Source organism: Ictalurus punctatus, chromosome 21 (assembly GCF_001660625.3).
Source record: "Ictalurus punctatus breed USDA103 chromosome 21, Coco_2.0, whole genome shotgun sequence".
Classification (NCBI taxonomy): Eukaryota; Metazoa; Chordata; class Actinopteri; order Siluriformes; family Ictaluridae; genus Ictalurus; species Ictalurus punctatus.
Window position 1 is genome coordinate 3,803,981 of NC_030436.2, and position 19,753 is coordinate 3,823,733.

Sequence of the window (19,753 nt, forward strand, 5' to 3'; positions counted from 1 at the left end):
CAAGCATGGTGGTGGCTCGGTGATGCTCTGGGGCTGCTTTGCATCCTCTACCACTGGAAACCTGCAGCGTGTAGAAGGTGAGATGGATTCATTGAAGTATCAGGAAATCCTAGGAGAAAACCTCATGCCGTCTGTGAGGAAGCTGAAGCTTGGCGTCATTGGACCTTCCATCAGGACAATGATCCCAAGCAAACCTCAAATTCCACCAACGCTGGGTTGCAGAAGAAGTCCTGAAAGATTCTACAGGGCCATCACAGTCTCTGATGGGATTTGAAGAAGGTGGCTGCAGCACACAAACCCAAGAATATTACTGAACTGGAGGCCATTGCTCATGAGGAGCGGGCTAAGATTCCTCAGGAACGCTGCCAGAAGCTGGTGTCTGGCTCTGCATCTCGTTTGCAGCAGATCATAACAGCAATAGGGTGCTCTACTAAGTACTAAAGACGCTTGCCATGAAGATGTTGAATAATTTTGAGACTGGAGAAGTCATAATAAGTTGCATTTTCAGTTGAATTTGGGGAAACCACTTGAAGCATTCGTTGTGTAAATTTTTATTATGAACCTGATTTGCAATGGGGGTTGAATAATCTTGATTGCAACTGTATATTATGATGATATTATATGACAATAGGTCCAAATGTTATACGTTAAAACTGGATGAAATGTCTAGAGTTTACCTTCTAGGTTGTTCTGGATGGAGTCTGAACACAGCACAGCACTCAGGCTGGAGTCCTCGAACTTTAAGGGCCTTGATGAGGCAGCTGTGCAGGGTCATGCCTGGTCGTACATTCACCTGAAGAAATCCAAAGCACACCAAGTCAGCTACCTTATCAGACAAGCCAGGCCTAGACAGAACTAAACTAGAAAATTTATTTTGATGAAGCATCTATGAATACATGAAATTTAAGAAACTCCAGAATTATTACAACACTATTGTAAAATGCTAATGGTTTTAGTTTCCATGCGTCAGGTAGGTTACATTCCAACTAACCACAGTGCGCTGCTGATTTGGCAGATAAACACGTATCGTGTTTGCTTTGGAGGTGTTTGTAATTTTCTCATCATCCGATGAGCGTCTGCGATAAGGAAAGCTTTTGGTTATAGTAGGAGTCATGCTGGAATCTTCAAACACTGAGTCTCTGAATCCAAACCCATTACTCAGGGTCTTCCAGGTCCCTTGGATATGCTCCATCAGGCTGGACGGCGATAATCTCAACAATCTACACCAAGACAAGACAAGCAAGACTTACAAAATCAGCAATATAGACATAATACATTCCAGTGCTAACCCGAAATTTGTCAAAATGAGAATTAAAGCAAAACTTGATCATGAAATTTAATGGCCTTGAGCACAGAACAGCCACTAACAAACAAGAATTTACCACAATACCTAAAAGATCATGTCAGGTGGGTTTTTATTGTCATTCCTCTACGATAATTTTTTCCAGGACCATGGTGCAGCACATAATGCAGTGGCAGGATACCCAGGACTACATAACGTGTAAATACACAACAATGAGAGACAGGGGCAAACGAGCAATAAATGAACAGGACATTAATAAATACTCAGGAAAGTACATACTAACCACAAAATAGGACGATACTGGGTAGAAGAAACCAAAACAATTGTGTGTAAACCGTAGATTCTACCCCATCATGCAACTGGTTCGAAAGAAAGAAAAGGAAAAAAAAAAGAAGAAAAAAAAAAAAAAAAGAGAACGTAGAAAACAAATTAAATCTTATCAACCTGATAAGTACAGCCCAGTGCACTGCATAGAGCTGTTATTAAAAAAATTAAAAGAATAAAAACTAATATTTACACAATAATATTGCAGCATCAGTTTTAAAGCAATCTACACAAAAACCACAACACAAGCGAAACAGTTTTGTGGTTTGTCACCTTCCCTCAGCGTTTATATCTTAGCTACAGTATGTGCACATAGTCTTACTTCCTCGCAGTCAATTTGAAAATGTGCCAAAGTGTGCGAGTGCTTAATCATCAAGTGCCTGCACTAGAAATGTTGGTAGGCAGATTGTTATCACATGCGGTTCATTAAAACAGCATAGCTGCATCTGATAAGATGCCTTTTCAACCATGTTCAAATCACTGCTTAGGGGGCATGTAAACGTTCTCATCAACATTTCACACATTAATGGTTTTGTTTCATCAGGCAGGATGTCAACACCTCGAACTCACCTCCTACCTGGGCAGGCATCTAAAAATTCCACCCGTGTAAAATCCTACTCACGATCTCATACGTTACGAAATTCTGTTTAAATTTGCAAAGTTATACTTCCTATTTCCTATTTCCTTCCTATTTTCCTCATGACGCCCCTGTCATTCTGTGTACCGTGTCATTACCACCACTGTTCAGTGTATTTTTATTATTATAGGGTTACGATAGATTAGGGGTATAAAACAATATCACTCACAATCTGTATTGATATTTGTAACAACATATTTATATCTGTATCTGTAAATGGGTGTGGCCTAAACCAAAATATGTTTAATAAATAAATAAATAAATAAATAAACAAATAAATAAATAAATGAATAAAATCCCTACCCCTACCATACCCCTGGAAACATTTATAGAAAAAAAGACGACAGAAAACCAGAGGTAGCAATGCCAGCAATTCTGGCTCGAATTATGCCCATAATTTGCCTCAACTAAAGATATGAATAGTAGCATAAATTAAAACATCACAATCCAGACTAAATTCTTACTAAGGACCACCGTGCATACAGTACATGTTAATGAACGTGACCTTTACTTGAGCTTCATATCAGACAGTTTGTTCATTCAACCATTTTCCATACCACGTATCCTACACAGAGCCTGAAGCCTATCCCAGGGAGCTTGGGACACAAGGCGGGGGACAACCTGGACGTTGGGCGAGCCCATCGCATTGGCAAAATCGCACACACATGCAGACACTAGACAATTTGGAAACGCAACGTATGTCTTTGGACTTTGGGAGGAAGCCGGAGTACCCGGAGGAAACCCTTGAAGAGCGGGTAGAACCCCATAACTCCATGCGCACAAGGCGGAGGTGGGATTCGAACCCCCAACCACAAGGGTGTGATGCAAACGTGCTAGCCACAAAGCCACCTTGCCCCCCTATACATGCATTCTTTTCAAAAAGACATCCGAGCTAATACTTCTCATTGAAAACATTGTTGAAACGATTCCAGAAGATGTGCCCCAAGATGTGTTTAAGGCTTTGCATGAGAAGAACAAAAAAATTCTTAATCAACATATATCAAAAATGTCAGCAGGAAATATGTCTACTCCAATCTGTTGCTGTTCAGCAATTCAAGCCAATATCTGTCTGATACGTGCACTCAATATGGGATCAACTGAAATCTTGCTTCACATTTTATACGTTTTATTCATTTCTGCATAGGTTTCCTATGACAGAGGACTCGGATCATCTGCAAACACAGAGCCTCAGATCACACAGGGCACCAACCTTACAAGCTGAATCACACTGCAAGTGAACTCATTCTGTTCATCGCTTATACAGTTGTTTTATCAGTAATGTAAGACATAGTAAGTAGTTCACTTCGAACGAGCAGCCGATTTTGCATTCTCCTCGTCTCGATCAAGCTTGCAGCACTACAGGGGTGCATCTCTTCGGAATTACAAACCCGTTCCGCTGGTCTGTGCACTTTGATGAGCTTTAAGTTAGCATGTGCTTCCACTATGAGCGGGGATTTTAACACTCCTGACCTAATTTAGAAGGTCAATGGTTTAAAATAACCTGGTGCATTTATGAACAGAAACTTTTTTTTGGCCCATCAAAAATCTTCACTGCACATCTTGTGCATACAAATTAAAAAGTTACTCAAGCCCCATTGCTCTGCTTCATACTTGGAATAGTATTACAAACTTTTTGTCTGAAAATCACCCAAAACCTGCTTTGAAATCCATAATATTCCTACATTTGACTAAAACGCACACACACAAAAAAAAAATACCCAAAAAAATTGTTGGTTTTTTTTGAGGATTTATATACACTAATATAGCGTCCAAATACCTTTGTCTAATAATCCAATGAATAAAAAATTTTTAAGCACATTTGTTTATGCTTATGAATACATACTTTTTTGTTCACATTAATAATAATGAAAAAAAGTATATATATACAGTGAGGGAAAAAAGTATTTGATCCCCTGCTGATTTTGTACGTTTGCCCACTGACAAAGAAATGATCCGTCTATAACTTTAATGGTAGTTGTATTTGAACAGTGAGAGACAGAATAACAACAAAAGAATCCAGAAAAACGCATGTCAAAAATGTTATAAATTGATTTGCATTTTAATGAGGGAAATAAGTATTTGACCCCTCTGCAAAACATGACTTAGTACTTGGTTTAAAAACCCTTGTTGGCAATCACAGAGGTCAGACGTTTCTTGTAGTTGGCCACCAGGTTTGCACACATCTCAGGAGGGATTTTGTCCCACTCCTCTTTGCAGATCTTCTCCAAGTCATTAAGGTTTCGAGGCTGACGTTTGGCAACTCGAACCTTCAGCTCTCTCCACAGATTTTCTATGGGATTAAGGTCTGGAGACTGGCTAGGCCACTCCAGGACCTTAATGTGCTTCTTCTTGAGCCACTCCTTTGTTGCCTTGGCCGTGTGTTTTGGGTCACTGTCATGCTGGAATACCCATCCACGACCCATTTTCAGTGCCCTGTCTGAGGGAAGGAGGTTCTCACCCAAGATTTGACGGTACATGGCCCCGTCCATCGTCCCTTTGATGCAGTGAAGTTGTCCTGTCCCCTTAGCAGAAAAACACCGCCAAAGCATAATGTTTCCACCTCCATGTTTGACGGTGGGGATGGTGTTCTTGGGGTCATAGGCGGCATTCCTCCTCCTCCAAACACGGCGAGTTGAGTTGATGCCAAAGAGCTCCATTTTGGTCTCATCTGACCTCAACACTTTCACCCAGTTGTCCTCTGAATCATTCAGATGTTCATTGGCAAACTTCAGACGGGCATGTATATGTGCTTTCTTGAGCAGCGGACCTTGCGCGCGCTGCAGGATTTCAGTCCTTCACGGCGTAGTGTGTTACCAATTGTTTTCTTGGTGACTATGGTCCCAGCTGCCTTGAGATCATTAACAAGATCCTCCCGTGTAGTTCTGGGCTGATTCCTCACTGTTCTCATGATCAATGCAACTCCACGAGGTGAGATCTTGCATGGAGCCCCAGGCCGAGGGAGATTGACAGTTCTTTTGTGCTTCTTCCATTTGCGAATAATCGCACCAACTGTTGTCACCTTCTCACCAAGCTGCTTGGCAATGGTCTTGTAGCCCATTCCAGACTTGTGTAGGTCTACAGTCTTGTCCCTGACATCCTTGGAGAGCTCTTTGGTCTTGGCCATGATGGAGAGTTTGGAATCTGACTGATTGATTGCTTCTGTGGACAGGTGTCTTTTATACAGGTAACAAACTGATATTAGGAGCACTCCCTTTAAGAGTGTGCTCCTAATCTCAGCTCGTTACCTGTATAAAAGACACCTGGGAGCCAGAAATCTTTCTGATTGAGAATACTTTTTTCCCTCATTAAAATGCAAATTAATTTATAAAATTTTTGACATGCGTTTTTCTGGATTTTTTTGTTGTTATTCTGTCTCTCATTGTTCAAATACAACTACCATTAAAATTATAGAATGATCATTTCTTTGTCAGTGGGCAAACGTACAAAATCAGCAGGGGATCAAATACTTTTTTCCCCTCACTATATATTTTACATATATATTTTATATATATATATATATATATATATATATATATATATATATATATATATATATATATATATATATATATATATATATATACATATACACACACACACACTTATTTTCCATCCCTGTAGCTACCATGATTGGCTAGGCAGCAAGTCAAATTCTAGCTATATCGAACTGCAAACATAAAGATTAGACATAGTTGTTTTAACCAAAAAATTATCTAACAGTTGAGATAAAATTCTTCCTTTTTAACGGAGTAATATTTTGGCACATGATCTATAATTTCTCAGTACTTGTGCCCACCAATGATCATTTGCAACAACACCAAGTTCACCAGCAACGAAGCCGACCCGGTCAACAAAACAAAACAAAACAAAACAAAAAAAACCATGTACATTTGCTTAAAGCAAACCCTTTTTAGATGCATTCCAGTTCGCTTTTACCACTTCACAGAATTCAAAACAAACAACTGTTTGTAAATGGCTACACTTAGACAGAATGAGCGAGTCAAAGAAATTCTTATCGCGTCCTTTCTTATTGTAAATATTGGAGAAAATGGATGTCTTTTTTGTTTCTACATGGCACGGTAAACCATAATGTTAAACATTAATTTGTGCTGTATGCAAATCTTAAGAAAGAAATAGCACCCACAATAAGAAAGAAATGCATACACTCAATGTTTGTCTTAACCTGTGCACTGATTAGGGAATTGGGGGGAAAAAAAATTAAGAATGTCTTCAGTCAGCTCCATTCATCTTATGGATTATCTTCAAACAGGTGACGAGTTAAAGTGCCTCAATGGCACAAAATACGGATTTATATAGTTACGTTGTTTTTAAAGACAAGTTGCGTAACGGCCAAACCTCCACAGACAGACACAAATTTGGCAACAGGAAAAAACGCAACATTATTTCAAGCCTTAAGGGGTACTTCTTAGAAATGGATGAATCATGAACGAATTGGTTCTTTTTCTGAACGGCTCTTTTAAGGGAGTCAATTAGGCGAATCAATTCTGAAGCACAAATGATTCAATATTTTGGTAACGTTAGGTAGGTATGGGTTTTTGTTTTTCTTAAATTATTGCTGTGTCTGACTTGTAGAGCGACGGCTGTCACAGATGCAGTTAAACAGTATGTAATGAAGTATTAACTAGGCTAGCTGTTACTACACAAATGGAAATTCATTCTTAGCCATGTAAACAGACAAAAAGACAGTATGAAACCCTTGTAGCTTACGCAACCATGTATGGCTGCAGGGATGGCTACAGCAAGTGGAAAAATGTGCAGATCTGTCCAATGCAAATTAGTCTATTAAACAGTCCCTCTAGGATTTCATGATTTTGTGTTCACAGAAATTAACGCAAAATCAAGCAAACTCCACAATATTCTGAGATTCGTGCCAAGATGCGTCATGTGACGTCATCACACTCTCTGATGCACACGAGTCAAACATGAGTACAGCTAAAACGGTCTCATTTACCAAAACACAGTTACAATGAAAATACATGCAAAACAAACCTGTGGAAATGAAATTTAGCCAATTCAAGCAGTTTTCCACAAAAAAATTTTTTTTAATTGAATCACATTTTGAAATTTTGGAAAAAAAATAAAATAAAAAATGCAGCAAAATCAAGCATTTTGGCCACAACAGTCACAAAAGAACCTCCACAAAATCCTGTATGGACAAAAAGTGTTTGATAGTAGAATGTGCTGCTCCATATTTATTAAAAATAAGCGTTGAATGGCCTGAATTTGAATATTGAATGGCTGACTCTTATGACGCAATATCACTGGCCCATCATATGTTCTACATGAACCAAATCAACCAATAATATTTTCAGATCCCCGTGATACCTACAGTGATGCAGCAAAACTGTTGCAGTGACAATTTCCTCACATAAATACAACTGTAATCATAAAAAGCATTCATTCATTCATCCTCAGTAACTGCATTATCCCGGTCAGGGTCATAGTAAATTGGGAGTCTACACCAGGAACACACCCTGGATGGGAGACGCCAGTCTGTTGCAGGGTATCACATAGGTTACCGGAAGGTGGCAGGTTTTGGGAAGTTTTATGCAGACACACAGTGTAAGCTGAGCTCTGGAGCCGCGAGGTGGCAACGTTACGTGCTGCACCACTGTGCCACTCTAAGCGCAATAATCCATCCACTTCCTGTACTGCTTATCCTACACAGGGTCACCGGGGAGCCTGGAGCCTGTCCCAGGGAACTGTCCCAGGGACACTCTGGATGGGGTCCCAACCCATCGCAGGGCACAATCGCACACACATTTTCACACTACGGACAATTTGGGAATGCCAATCAGCCTACAAAGCATGTCTTTGGACTGGAGGGGAAGAAACCCCCAAAACACGAGGAGAACATGCGAACTCTGTGCACACAGGGCAGAGGCATCCAACCTCAATAATACTGTACTATGTTCATCGTTTAAGGAACTTTTTTAAAAAATGGCTGTAATCTTAAAATAAGAGTAAAAATGTCTTCCTGCCATATTAAAGTTATGGTAAGGCCGATATTCCAGCTTGGTGTGTGGACTCAAACTGTTTATCCCCTCAGACTCCAAAAACTAGTCACTTCTATGGCAACACAAACACCAAAGTCTTTCACTTATAGATAGCAAGTAAATACTACATGCAAAAAAAAAAAAAAAAAAAAAAAGTTTGTAGACATGTTATAGAGCTAAATCCCAACACGAAACTCTAAGCTACACTTAAATGTGGAACTGTCCTGTCAGTGATCCATCCTCACATATATATTTGATATATTTGAATCAGATGTCAAGACAAAATTTACACAAGTATCTTAAAATTCCAGTGTTTACTTATAAAGTATGATGAGGACTACACTAACTGTACAGCACTATTATGACCTAGTACAGTAACACACCCTCCTTTTTTTGCAGTGCATTATGGGACAAAGTATCCATTGCTCTCTGCATATACAGTAGTATATCATACAGATGTTTTTGTTTGTTTTTAGTATGTATACGCAGTAGTCTTCATTTAGAATAGTATACTAACTTTTACTGAGGTTTACATAATTACATTTTTACTGTTGCTCTGATTTCACACAGTATCTTTACTCTTGAAATGTGGAATAAAATGGCATCCGTAGAAATGTGTTGGTGAATCAAATGAACCGAACCTGCGATTCGATTCACTTTAAAGCGGCGTTCTTCGGAGGAACCGAATCAGTAATATGACACGTACTGAACATCACTAGGAAACATACACGCAACATTTAAACGACACCAAGTATTTTCACTTGTCCTTCCAAACGTCAGTTTCGTTTTGACAAATACCAAAAAGTGCAGTATTTCCATCTGAAATGTATGCCGAGTTTAATATGTTCGCTCATTACCAGGCAAATTACAGGACATCTGCGTTTAGCAACATCCATAATCCATAACCCACCGCACCTTATAAATGCATTGTTAATCTTAACATATATTTGCAATGTTGCATTTACCGGATTGAAATAAAAACCTGTTCAATCTCCTTGTTAATGAGATCATCGTGTCCAAAGCAAGTGAACTACTTACTCACCAGGAAAAGAGTCGGAGAACTGTCGCTGCGTTATTTCTTTCCACCCTTATTCAACTAAACTTCGCCTCCTGAGCTACGATTGGCTGTCTGCTCTGAACTTTGCACGTGGTTGCAGTCTAGAAACCAATCCTGGTGCAGGAGGCGGGGTTTGTTGATAGCGTCTTTGGGAGGGGGACGGGACGACGTAGTGACGTCATAGAGCTCGCCAGTAGCTGTAGGACATTTTTGTTATAAACTAATTGATATTTTGTTATCAGGTAAAATAATACGTTTTAATTGACTTTACTTGAACTTGTTCAAGTTTTTAAAAATACTCTGACTGATCAGTGATATTATAAATATATCCTCGCATGAACTTGCAATAGGCCTGTAGGTTACTTTTTTATTATTATGAATAAAATTGACAAAAAGAAAAGAAAATAAGGGACGTAACAATGTTTTTGAACTAAAGCAGGAAATTTAAATTGTCTTACCTATCTGCATAAATATGATCTAAAACATCATCAGATTTTCACATAAGTCCTAAAAGTTGACAACAAGTACCCAATTGAACAAGTGAGACATTATATTATACTTGGTCATTTATTTATTGAGAAAAATGACCCAATATTAGATATCTGTGAGAGGCAAAAGTATGTGAACCTCTAGGATTAGCAGTTCATGTGAAGGTGAAATTAGAGTTTCAATCAATGGGATGACAATCATGTGTGAGTGAGCACCTTGTTTTATTTATTTAACAACAGGGATCTATCAGAGTCTGATCTTCACAACACATGTTTGTGGAGTTGTGGAGGATCTCAGAAAAAGAGTTGTTGAGGCTCATCAGGCTGGAAAATGTTACAAAACTATCTCTAAAGTGTTTGGACTCCACCAATCCACAGTCAGACAGATTTTATACAAATGGAGGAAATTCAAGACCATTGTTACCCTCCCTAGGACTCCTCAACCTACAAAGATCACTCCAAGAGCAAGATGTGTAATAGTCTGTGAGGTCACAAAGGAATCCAGGGTAACTTCTAAGCAACTCAAGGCCTCTCACACTGGCTAATGTTAATGTTCATGAGTCCACCATCAGGAGAACACTGAACAATAATGGTGTGTATGGCAGTGTTGCAAGGAGAAAGCCACTCTTCTCTAAAAATAACATTGCTGCCCTTCTGCACTTGCTACAGATCACCTGGAGAAGCCAAAAGGCTATTGGGAAAATATGTTTAGTGGACGGATGAGCCCAAGATCTAACTTTTTTTCTTTAAATAAGAAGTGTTATGCTTGGAGAAAGGAAAACACAACGTTCCAGTATAAGAACCTTATCACATCTGTGAAACATGGTGGTGGTAGAATCATGGTTTGGGTCTGTTTTGCTGCATCTGGGCCAGGATAACTTGCAATCACTGATGGAACAATGAATTATGAATTATACCAGCAAATTCTAAAGGAAAATGTCAGGACATCTGTCCATGAACTGAATCTCAACTATGTTTTGGACCATGAGCAGATCCTTTCTTTCTCCATACTTTCACCTTTCCATCACTTTGGTAGAGGTTCATCTTGGTTCCAGAACTTTTGTGTCTCATCTCTGTATTTCTTTGCAAATTTCATTCTGGCTTTCCGATTCTTACTGCTGATGAGTGGTTTGCCTCTTGTGTGTGTGCAAAACCAATTTGATTGAAATATAGTCTAGACATTGTTAACGTTGTAAATGACCATTATAGTTGGAAACTGATTTTAATGGAATTACTACATAAGAATACTGAGGCCATCACACCTATGCTCCAGTAGCTTATCTTAAGTTATCATCTTAAAAGGCTAAATATTGTGCAATTACACTGGCACATCTGAAAATCATTGTGCTGCTTAAGTAAGCAATGAAACTGGCCTTCTTTGGGCTACTTGAGTATCTGGAAGGTTTGATTATGGTCTCAAAATGGTCAGAAAGAAAGAGCTTTCTGATGAGAAACGTGCCAGTCTGATGACAGTTATTTTGAAAAATGAAAGCTATTCCATATCAGAAATTGCCAAGTAATTGAAGATATCTTACAAAGCTGTGACCTACTCCTGCAAACCGGCACTAACCAGGATAGAAAAAGAACTGTGATAAAATACATTATAGTCTCTAGTTTAAGAAACAAACACCTAACAGGTCCTCAACTAACAATTTTATTAAACAGAACTCATAAAGCACGGGTTTCATCTTCAATAATAAATCCAGGATGCTGACTTTCTAGGTCATCCTAGAAAGAAAAAGTCATATCTGCGACTGGCCAATGAAAGGAAAAGGTTAAAATGGGGAAAAGAATAGAGAGACTGGACAGAGGATGATTAGAAAAAGTGTTATGGACGGACAAATCTAAGTTTGAGGTGTCACAGAACATTTGTAAGGTGCTGGAGGAGTGCATGGTGGAGGAAATGTGATGATCTGGGGGTGCTTTGGTGCTGGTAAGGCAGGAAATTTGTACAGGGTAAAAAGGAATCGTGAACAAAGAAAGCTATCAGTCCATTTTGCAATGCCATGACATACCCTCTGGACCGGCGCTTGGTTGGAGCCAATTTCATCCTACAACTGCACAACGACCCAAAGCACTGCTCTAAATTAAGCAGTCAGCTGGAATCCTGTCTTTAATGGCTTGGCCTGCACAGTCACCAGATCTCAACTATTAAGGTGTTGTGGGAGCAGCTTGAGCAGACGGTATGAAAAAAGTGCCCATCAAGCCAATCCAATTTGTAGGAGGTGCTTCAGGACGCATCAATCTGGCAGCTAGAATGCTAAATATCTGCAGCGCTGTAACGGCTGCAAATGGAGGATTCTTAGATGAAAGCCAAATTTTAAACATTAAAATGTTATTTCAAGCAGAAAGCGCTATTTCTAACCTGTATTGACTATATTTTTTATTCTTTTTGCAACTTAGTTGATGCATAAAAGTACGAGTTTTCATGGAAAACGTTTCGATTAGATCGAGTGATTCCAAACTTTTGAACGGTAGTATAATGTAGCATCATTTGGAAACAATATCATGTATTAAAATACATACTTATAGGAGTTGTCAACCTAAGTAAAAACAAATATTGTTATTATCTTTATTTTAACAAGGTCTTAAAATGTTGTCTTAGTTTAATCCTGCTGCTTCTGACCATTAAACAACAGAGCATTTCCAGAGGAACAGAAAGAGAAACTGCAGGATCCTTACAGTGCATCATACATATTTAACAAATAATATGAATCCTAATGTTACAGCTGTAGTAACTGAATGTCTTTCCATTTGCAACCGGATTCATCTTAATGGGAAAACTGCAAGAGAAGCATTAATGGTACGATGAGTCATAAGATGGGAAGGAAAGATTGTAATTGTGCATAGTGTATGTATGTGTTGTGAGAGATGTGTCTGTCTGTTAATATTATATCAAACAGATAAAAGCACTATTAATTTCTTTAAAACAAAGCCTCAACTTGTTGTTTTGTATATTGTTTTGTTTTGTAACTCTTCTCTAACAGGGTTTTAGCTTGATAGTATTCTTAGACCCTGAGTTACTGTACTAGCATAAGGATGTGTTTGAGATAGAGAATACAAAGCATCTCTGTAAGTGGATAAGGATGTCTCCCAAATGCAGCAAATGTAAATGTAAAAGTCAAAATGTTCTGATTATACTTTAATGAGACATAAAATATTCATAGTAAAATAGTAAAGTGAGTATCAGTGCTCGTTTTCCTTTTTTTTTTTTGTATCCATATGACATGAATTGGAAATGTACGCATTTCTCCATTGCATTTGGTTGCTTATGTTCATAAACATCTGAGGTTAATTTAAGTAATATAATCTGCATCACACAATTATTTTTAAAATATTGGGCTTTCCAGTCATCCGATTTTCTTGTAGATACTTTTACCTGAAGGGATGCAGAATACATTTCATACGTGCCAAGTGTTTTGTTCAAGGGCCAAACAGTACCCTGCTGGGAAAAAAACACAATATAATCCCTCATAGAACTTGTAATGGTTTTAATGGTTATCATGGAAATTACATTGGTTTTAATGGAAGCTGTAATGGCCCCTGTGGGTCTCTACTGGTAATTTGTTGCCTTCTATTGGTGGCATGTTATGTCTAGTGGATCTCATTAAGGACCAATAATGGTAATGTAACGGTTTTAATGGTTAGCTGATGCTTTGTAATGGTAATTTCAGCAGAAACCATTAGAATTTCTGTGAATGTTTCTATTGTTTTTTGTTGTTGTTTTTCAGCAGGATATAGATGTAGACGTTTTACATAAAGATGAATTTCAATCCCCAGCCCTTTTTTCTTTTCTTTCTAACAGTGCCATCACCTGTCCAGACAAGTTCATTGCAACCTTGATCGTTAAACAGTTTAACCCTTGATAAGACTATAATTTAAAGTATAAAGTATAGTTTCTAGTATAAAATTGTCTTGTGGAGTCTTAATTTTTAAAAACCCTCCATGTAAAATGTACATATTTAGCGATCAATATGTATATTCCCTGACTATATATAGAAATAAATGCCATATGATATATATATTTTTTTCGTTTCACTGAATAAAAGGTGAAAGTTTTATAACAGTGAATTTTATGGGAGGTTAGATGCTAGCGTTGAGTTTAGCAGTTAACATGAGGGATTAGCATGCTTTAAGTCACTTGCATTTTTGCTAGCATTCCGCATTATACTAAATTTGAAAATCAGTAGTTTGCATTAGTAGTGTTTGTGATGCAAACTAACTAGAGTTAGTCACTGACCTTTGTGATTAGACATTTGGGGTGGTTAATGGCACTAGGGCTGGGCTGGTTAGCATTTGGCATAATCACCAGAGCTAGTGGTTTATTACTGATAGATCCAGATTACTTAAACAAAATGTTAATGAAGCTAATTGAAATAAACTAAACTGAATAAATCCACCCATCCATCTTCTAAACTGCTTATCCTACTGGGTCATGGGGAGCCTGGAGCCTGTCCCAGGCGGGGTACACCCTGGACAGTGTGCCAATCCATCGCAGGGCACAATCCCATACACACCCACACACACATTCATACACTACGGACACTTTGGACATGTCAGTCAGCCTACCATGCATGTCTTTGGACTGGGGGAGGAAACCGGAGTACCCGGAGGAAACCCGGCAGCACAGAGAGAACTTGCAAACTGGGGCACGGGAATCCAACCCGCAACCCCCAACCCTGGAGGCGTGAGTGGAATATGCTAACCACTAAGCCACCGTGCACCCTAAATTGAGTAAATGAACAGAAGAAAACAAAAAATAATAATGTCATGCAATGTGTATAATGTATAAGAAATATATAATATATAATCTTCAAGCTTACACAGTTGTTATTAATTTAACTGAAACAATCAGACCAGCATGTTGATATCAGACTCAGAATCAGAATGAGCTTTATTGCTAACGTGCCTACACGCAAACGCTCAAGGAATTCGACTTGGTAAGTGAAGCTTCCAGTACGTATACAGATACGACAGCAAGACACATAATAAGAAATGTAAAGAAGACGCAGTTAGCTTAAGGCAGAACTGACATGATACTGATGCTATGTACAACTATGCAAGGGGTAATGCAATGTACAGAATGTAGGGGTATGTACAGGTAAGACAATAAATAGGACTGTATTTACTAAGAGTCTATTCACAGTGAAAGAATTGCACTAGGAGGGTCCTTGGAGGAGGTTAACTGTTCATGACGGAGATGGCCTGTGGGAAAAAGCTGCTCTTGTGTCTGGATCACAGTGGATATGAGCACTCCAGTTAGAAGTTGTTTGTAAGAATGTCCATGTTGAATTATCCAGTAGCTAAATCTAATACAATTTAAGCAACTTATACTGAATTGTAAACACAATTTTCCTTTCAATTTTCCTACTTCCATACAATCTGATCGAATTCTCCATTCGAACCATCCCAACTATTATTTATCTTTACCCATATCACATCTCTTCATGCTTGATATTTCTACAGCAAGGGTTCTTTTAGCAATCAGGGACAACTTTAACAGAATTTTATTATTGTTATTAATAATAATAATAATAATAATAATAATAATAATAATAATAATAATAATAATAATAAACTTAAACAATAATCCAAGGACAGCCTCAGTATAGATTCATTTGCTATTCAAATATCAGGATCATCATTTAAATGTATTGATTCATAGAACACATTTTTATTAAAACATTTATTTGATTCAAGCTGACATTATTTATTTTACTTGTTATTGAGTTAATTATGAACTCAACATTAAAACAGCTATAAGAACTTATAAATAAATACAATAACTGAATTGTAATGGTGGGTTACGGATGCATTGGCTATGCTTCACTGACCCTTTCACTGTAGAGATCCATGGCTCTACAAGATTTCTTAAGATTAGATCCTAGCAACAGAAAGACAATGAGAACAGTATAACTTCTTACTATCCATGTTTCTGCTTAATACAATGCAAATACCACTTACCGGAATCAGGAAAAGCCAAGAGAATCACTCCATCACAGACTTCAAAAACACAAACAGGAACTCATACAGACCTTATCTTCTCTATTAAATCCCATTTTTAAAAAAAAATCCATTAGAAAACTATTGATTAAATACACCAGAGCCTGGTCAAACATTTCCTGACATGATTCTTGTAAAAAAAAAAAAAAAAAAATTAAATATGGCTGACTGATTTAGGCTACATGGATCTGCACAACCTTGATGCTGAGTCCTGCAAAGTGGCTTCTCCAGTCAGTGCAAGCTCTTTCCCTTCAAATCCCAGGACATCACTAATGCACACAGCTCACATGGCCAGGCCACAGAGACTGAGGAGGAGCGACCAAATCCTTACCACAGAGATTTAAGGTATTCCCTCGAGTTGGCATCATCTGAAAAGCAGACGAGCAAACACTTTGAGGAAAACAAAGTGGATATTGAGGTTTTGCAAAAACAGATACCAGAGGGTGGAAATTTTCCTGAATAAAAGATGGAAATCATGATTTCCTAGACCAAATGCATGCAAGTGAATTGGAAAGCTAGATTCATGTGGAAACGTTTCGTGCAAAACTGAATTCTGACTCAAATCTGCATGAACTATTGTATACTTTTGTTATTACAGTCTGCACACTGTAAGGAGAAAGCCGTGATGTGCAAAACCACCTTAACAAAGATGCAGACAACTATAGCTCCAAATGTATTGATTTAGTGTTCAGGGAGGGAGATGCACCAACATCACATCAGTAAGATGATTCCTCTCTCTCTCTCTCTCTCTCTCTCTCTCTCTCTTTCTCTGTCTCCCTCTATCTCTCTGTCTCGCTCTCTCTCTCTGTCTCTCTCTCCCTCCCTCTGTCTCTCTCTCCCTCCCTCCCTCTCTCTCTCGCTCTCATACACACACACATTTTTGTCTTACTACCCTTGTGAGGTCTTTCAATTGAAAATGATTAATGTAGCTACTTAATGCTGCTCATACACCTAAGTCTAATCCGAATCTTAACCTCAGTAACCTAAAGGAAACCCTTTGGCTCTGAAATAGGGGCGGGGAAAAAAATATTTCCTTGTGGAGATCAGTTAAACATCCCCACAACATCAAAACTGTCTGAAATTCCTGTCCTTGGTCCCCACCAAGATATAAACACACACACACACCCTCAAATCTCTCGCTCCATTCTAAAGGATTCAGTATCATTTTATTTGAAATGCGCATGCGCATGAGCAACAGCGAACAGAATCCCTTTCACACTGGTTATGATTGATGCAGTATTTTCCTCATTTATCTCAAATATATATTCACAGACACAAGACTATATCACCCTTATAATTTATTAAAGAACACAATGCTTAGGATACTAGTAGATGCACCATTTTGTATGAATAATTTAGTTAGTGGGAAAAACCACCCAGAACCATCCAGTGCACAATGCCATGGAACAGATTACTGCGAGTTCTAGATAGATATTCGTGTATAAATATACATTCACACATATATATGTGTGTATGTACATATATATATATGTGTGTGTGTGTGTGTGTGTGTGTGTACATACTACTCAGTACACGGAAGAATAAACATGGCCACTACACTAAATGTTAGCTTTGTTTACGTCCAGGTGCGGTGGAAATTTCACTGTGTGTGCGTGTGTATATGTGCGCGCGCGCGCGCGAACCCCGAATGGCTGCTGGAACCTGCGAGCCGTGCGCAGTCGTTGCAATGTTGCCAGATTTAGCGGATCTCCTCCATATTGGTCGTATTTTTTTTAAAGCTGTATTGCAGTACGCACGAAGTCAGGTTAAGATTTAACTAAATTATTATTATTATTATTCGACATGTGTTGTAACACAATCCAGCATGATATGAAAAGCTACCAGCTGCCCAAACACAGGCTGAGCTAGTCAAACTAGTGAAACATCTTTGCCAGCTGGTTCAGTTCTTTTCCAGCTTCCTTATTAATTGTTTATCCATCCATCCATTATCTGCACCGCTTATCCTACACATGGTTGCAGGGGAGCCTCGAGCCTTATCCCAGGGAAGTCAGGGCACAATCACACACCTATTCACACACTACGGACAATTTGGAAATGCCAATCAGCCTCCGACACATATCTTTGAACTGGGGGAGAAAACCAGAGTACCCAGAGGAAACCCACAAGAAGCACAGGGAGAACATGCAAACTCTATGCATGCAGGGCAGAGATGGGATTCGAACCCCCAACTCTGGTGGCAAACGTGCTAACCACTAAGCCCCTGTGCCAGCTAACTTGTCTAAATTTATCAAAATGTTATAGATTGTGTAATTGCAGAACATAAAAATAATACTTTGTCTAGAATGTAGCATCATTATCAGCATTTCAGAAACCTTTCTGGATGCCCTTAGCAGTTAGTAAAGATGATCTACCAGTTTGACCAGTACAGCCTGTGTTTTGGCAGCTGGTTCCTTGTCTGACCAAACTGGATTTTTCAGCAACTAAATCAACAACTAAAATGTAACCTTAACCTTTGATTAAATGCTTGACTGAAACTTGCACCTGGAGGTTAATTCTTGTTTACCAGACTAAAAATGATGATTGAGATCATTTTGATCCAAAATTCATGTAATGTATAATACATAATATTTACAGGCAATCAGGGCACACGGTGGCTTTAGTGGTTAGCACGTTCTCCTCACATCTCCAGGGTCGGGGGTTCGATTCCCACCGTGATCCTGTGTGTGCGGAGTTTGCATGTTCTCCCTGTGCTGTGGGGGTTTCCTCCAGGTACTCTGGTTTCCTCCCCCAGTCCAAAGACATGCATGGTAGGCTGATTGGCATGTCCAAAGTGTGCATAGTGTATAAATGGGTGTGTGAATGTATATGTGATTGTGCCCTATGATGGATTGGCACCACGCCCAGGGTGTTCCCCGCTAATCTACAGTTCATCTGTTTACTCAGAAAATAAATAAACTAGATGCCAGAAGGGCTGGTTTAAGTATTTCTCAGCAAGCACAAATCATCAAACCTTGAGGCGGTGGAGGTGCAGGCTTCTCTTTTCATTTGTAATTTGTATTTTCTTTCTGTGTATGATATATTCTGTAAAATTGCTGTAAGATGTGCCATTCTGTTGGTAACTGACTTTTGAGGGAGGAAAAAAGGGAAAATCAACTACTACAGTACAAAATAAACTAAAGAAAAAATATTTTCTACACCATCAATATATACTGTATACAATATATCATATGTAACACCTTCTGTAATACCAACATTTTGTTGTTGTTGTTGCTTTTTTCCAATGTGCTCTATTTGTCTATTTTATAAGTGTCCTTTTTTAGCAGGAAGCAGCACTGGTGTTTTGATTTTTAAAAAATTATAATAATAAAAAAGACTTTTATTTTGAGACAGTTCCAGTGCATTTTGTTCATGAAATGAACTATTGTGCTAAGCTGTGTGTTTCTAAAGAGACAGGTATGAAGTGAAAAGTGAAAATATTGCTGCTTTAACCATGTTAGTCTTATGTAACAAGAACGGATGATGCTGTTACAACTCGATGCTGTTCAGCTTAAAACACAATGACAGACAAATACTCATGTATAGTGTTCATAACAATTCCTATATATAAGTGAATATTAGTGTGATATCCGGTGGAACAGTGCGTTCAGAAAAGTTGTGTAAATCAGCAATCAGCAAATAATAAACAGATTATGTTCTTAACTTTTTCTGTAGAATTTTAGACGGACCTCAGATCTGAGTATAGATTGCTGATATCAGGGCACAGTTATAAGATGCACAGCAAGATAAAACAAGCACTTTCTTCCTTCACCCCTATGTTCCCAGTTAATGTTCATATATACGGTATTGTGTTTTTATTCGCTTTTATTCTTTTATGTATTGCTCATGCCATGTAAAACAAATTTCTATCAGGACAATAAAGTTTCATATCATATCGTTAACACTGGGAGAAAATAATCTCCTTCC

The 19,753-nt window shown here is 38.4% G+C and overlaps 1 protein-coding gene across 5 annotated transcripts in view; it reads right to left on the reverse strand.

The window, feature by feature from the left end:
• raf1b (Raf-1 proto-oncogene, serine/threonine kinase b) overlaps positions 1–9,395 on the reverse strand; it is a 29,108-nt gene extending 19,713 nt beyond the window's left edge. For 2 of the 5 annotated variants that reach the window (XM_017450583.3, XM_017450577.3), the window contains exons 1-3: positions 9,264–9,306; positions 992–1,220; positions 678–793 (exon numbers count right to left, since the gene is read on the reverse strand). In XM_017450583.3, the coding sequence (XP_017306072.1) occupies positions 678–793; positions 992–1,220; positions 9,264–9,292 (374 nt within the window). In that variant the 5' untranslated portion in view covers positions 9,293–9,306. Of the gene's footprint in view, positions 1–677; positions 794–991; positions 1,221–1,390; positions 1,643–9,246 lie in introns of those variants that run through there. The other 3 variants (XM_017450579.3, XM_017450578.3, XM_017450581.3) reach the window with 3 other exon arrangements.
• Between the last annotated feature and the right edge of the window lie 10,358 nt (positions 9,396–19,753).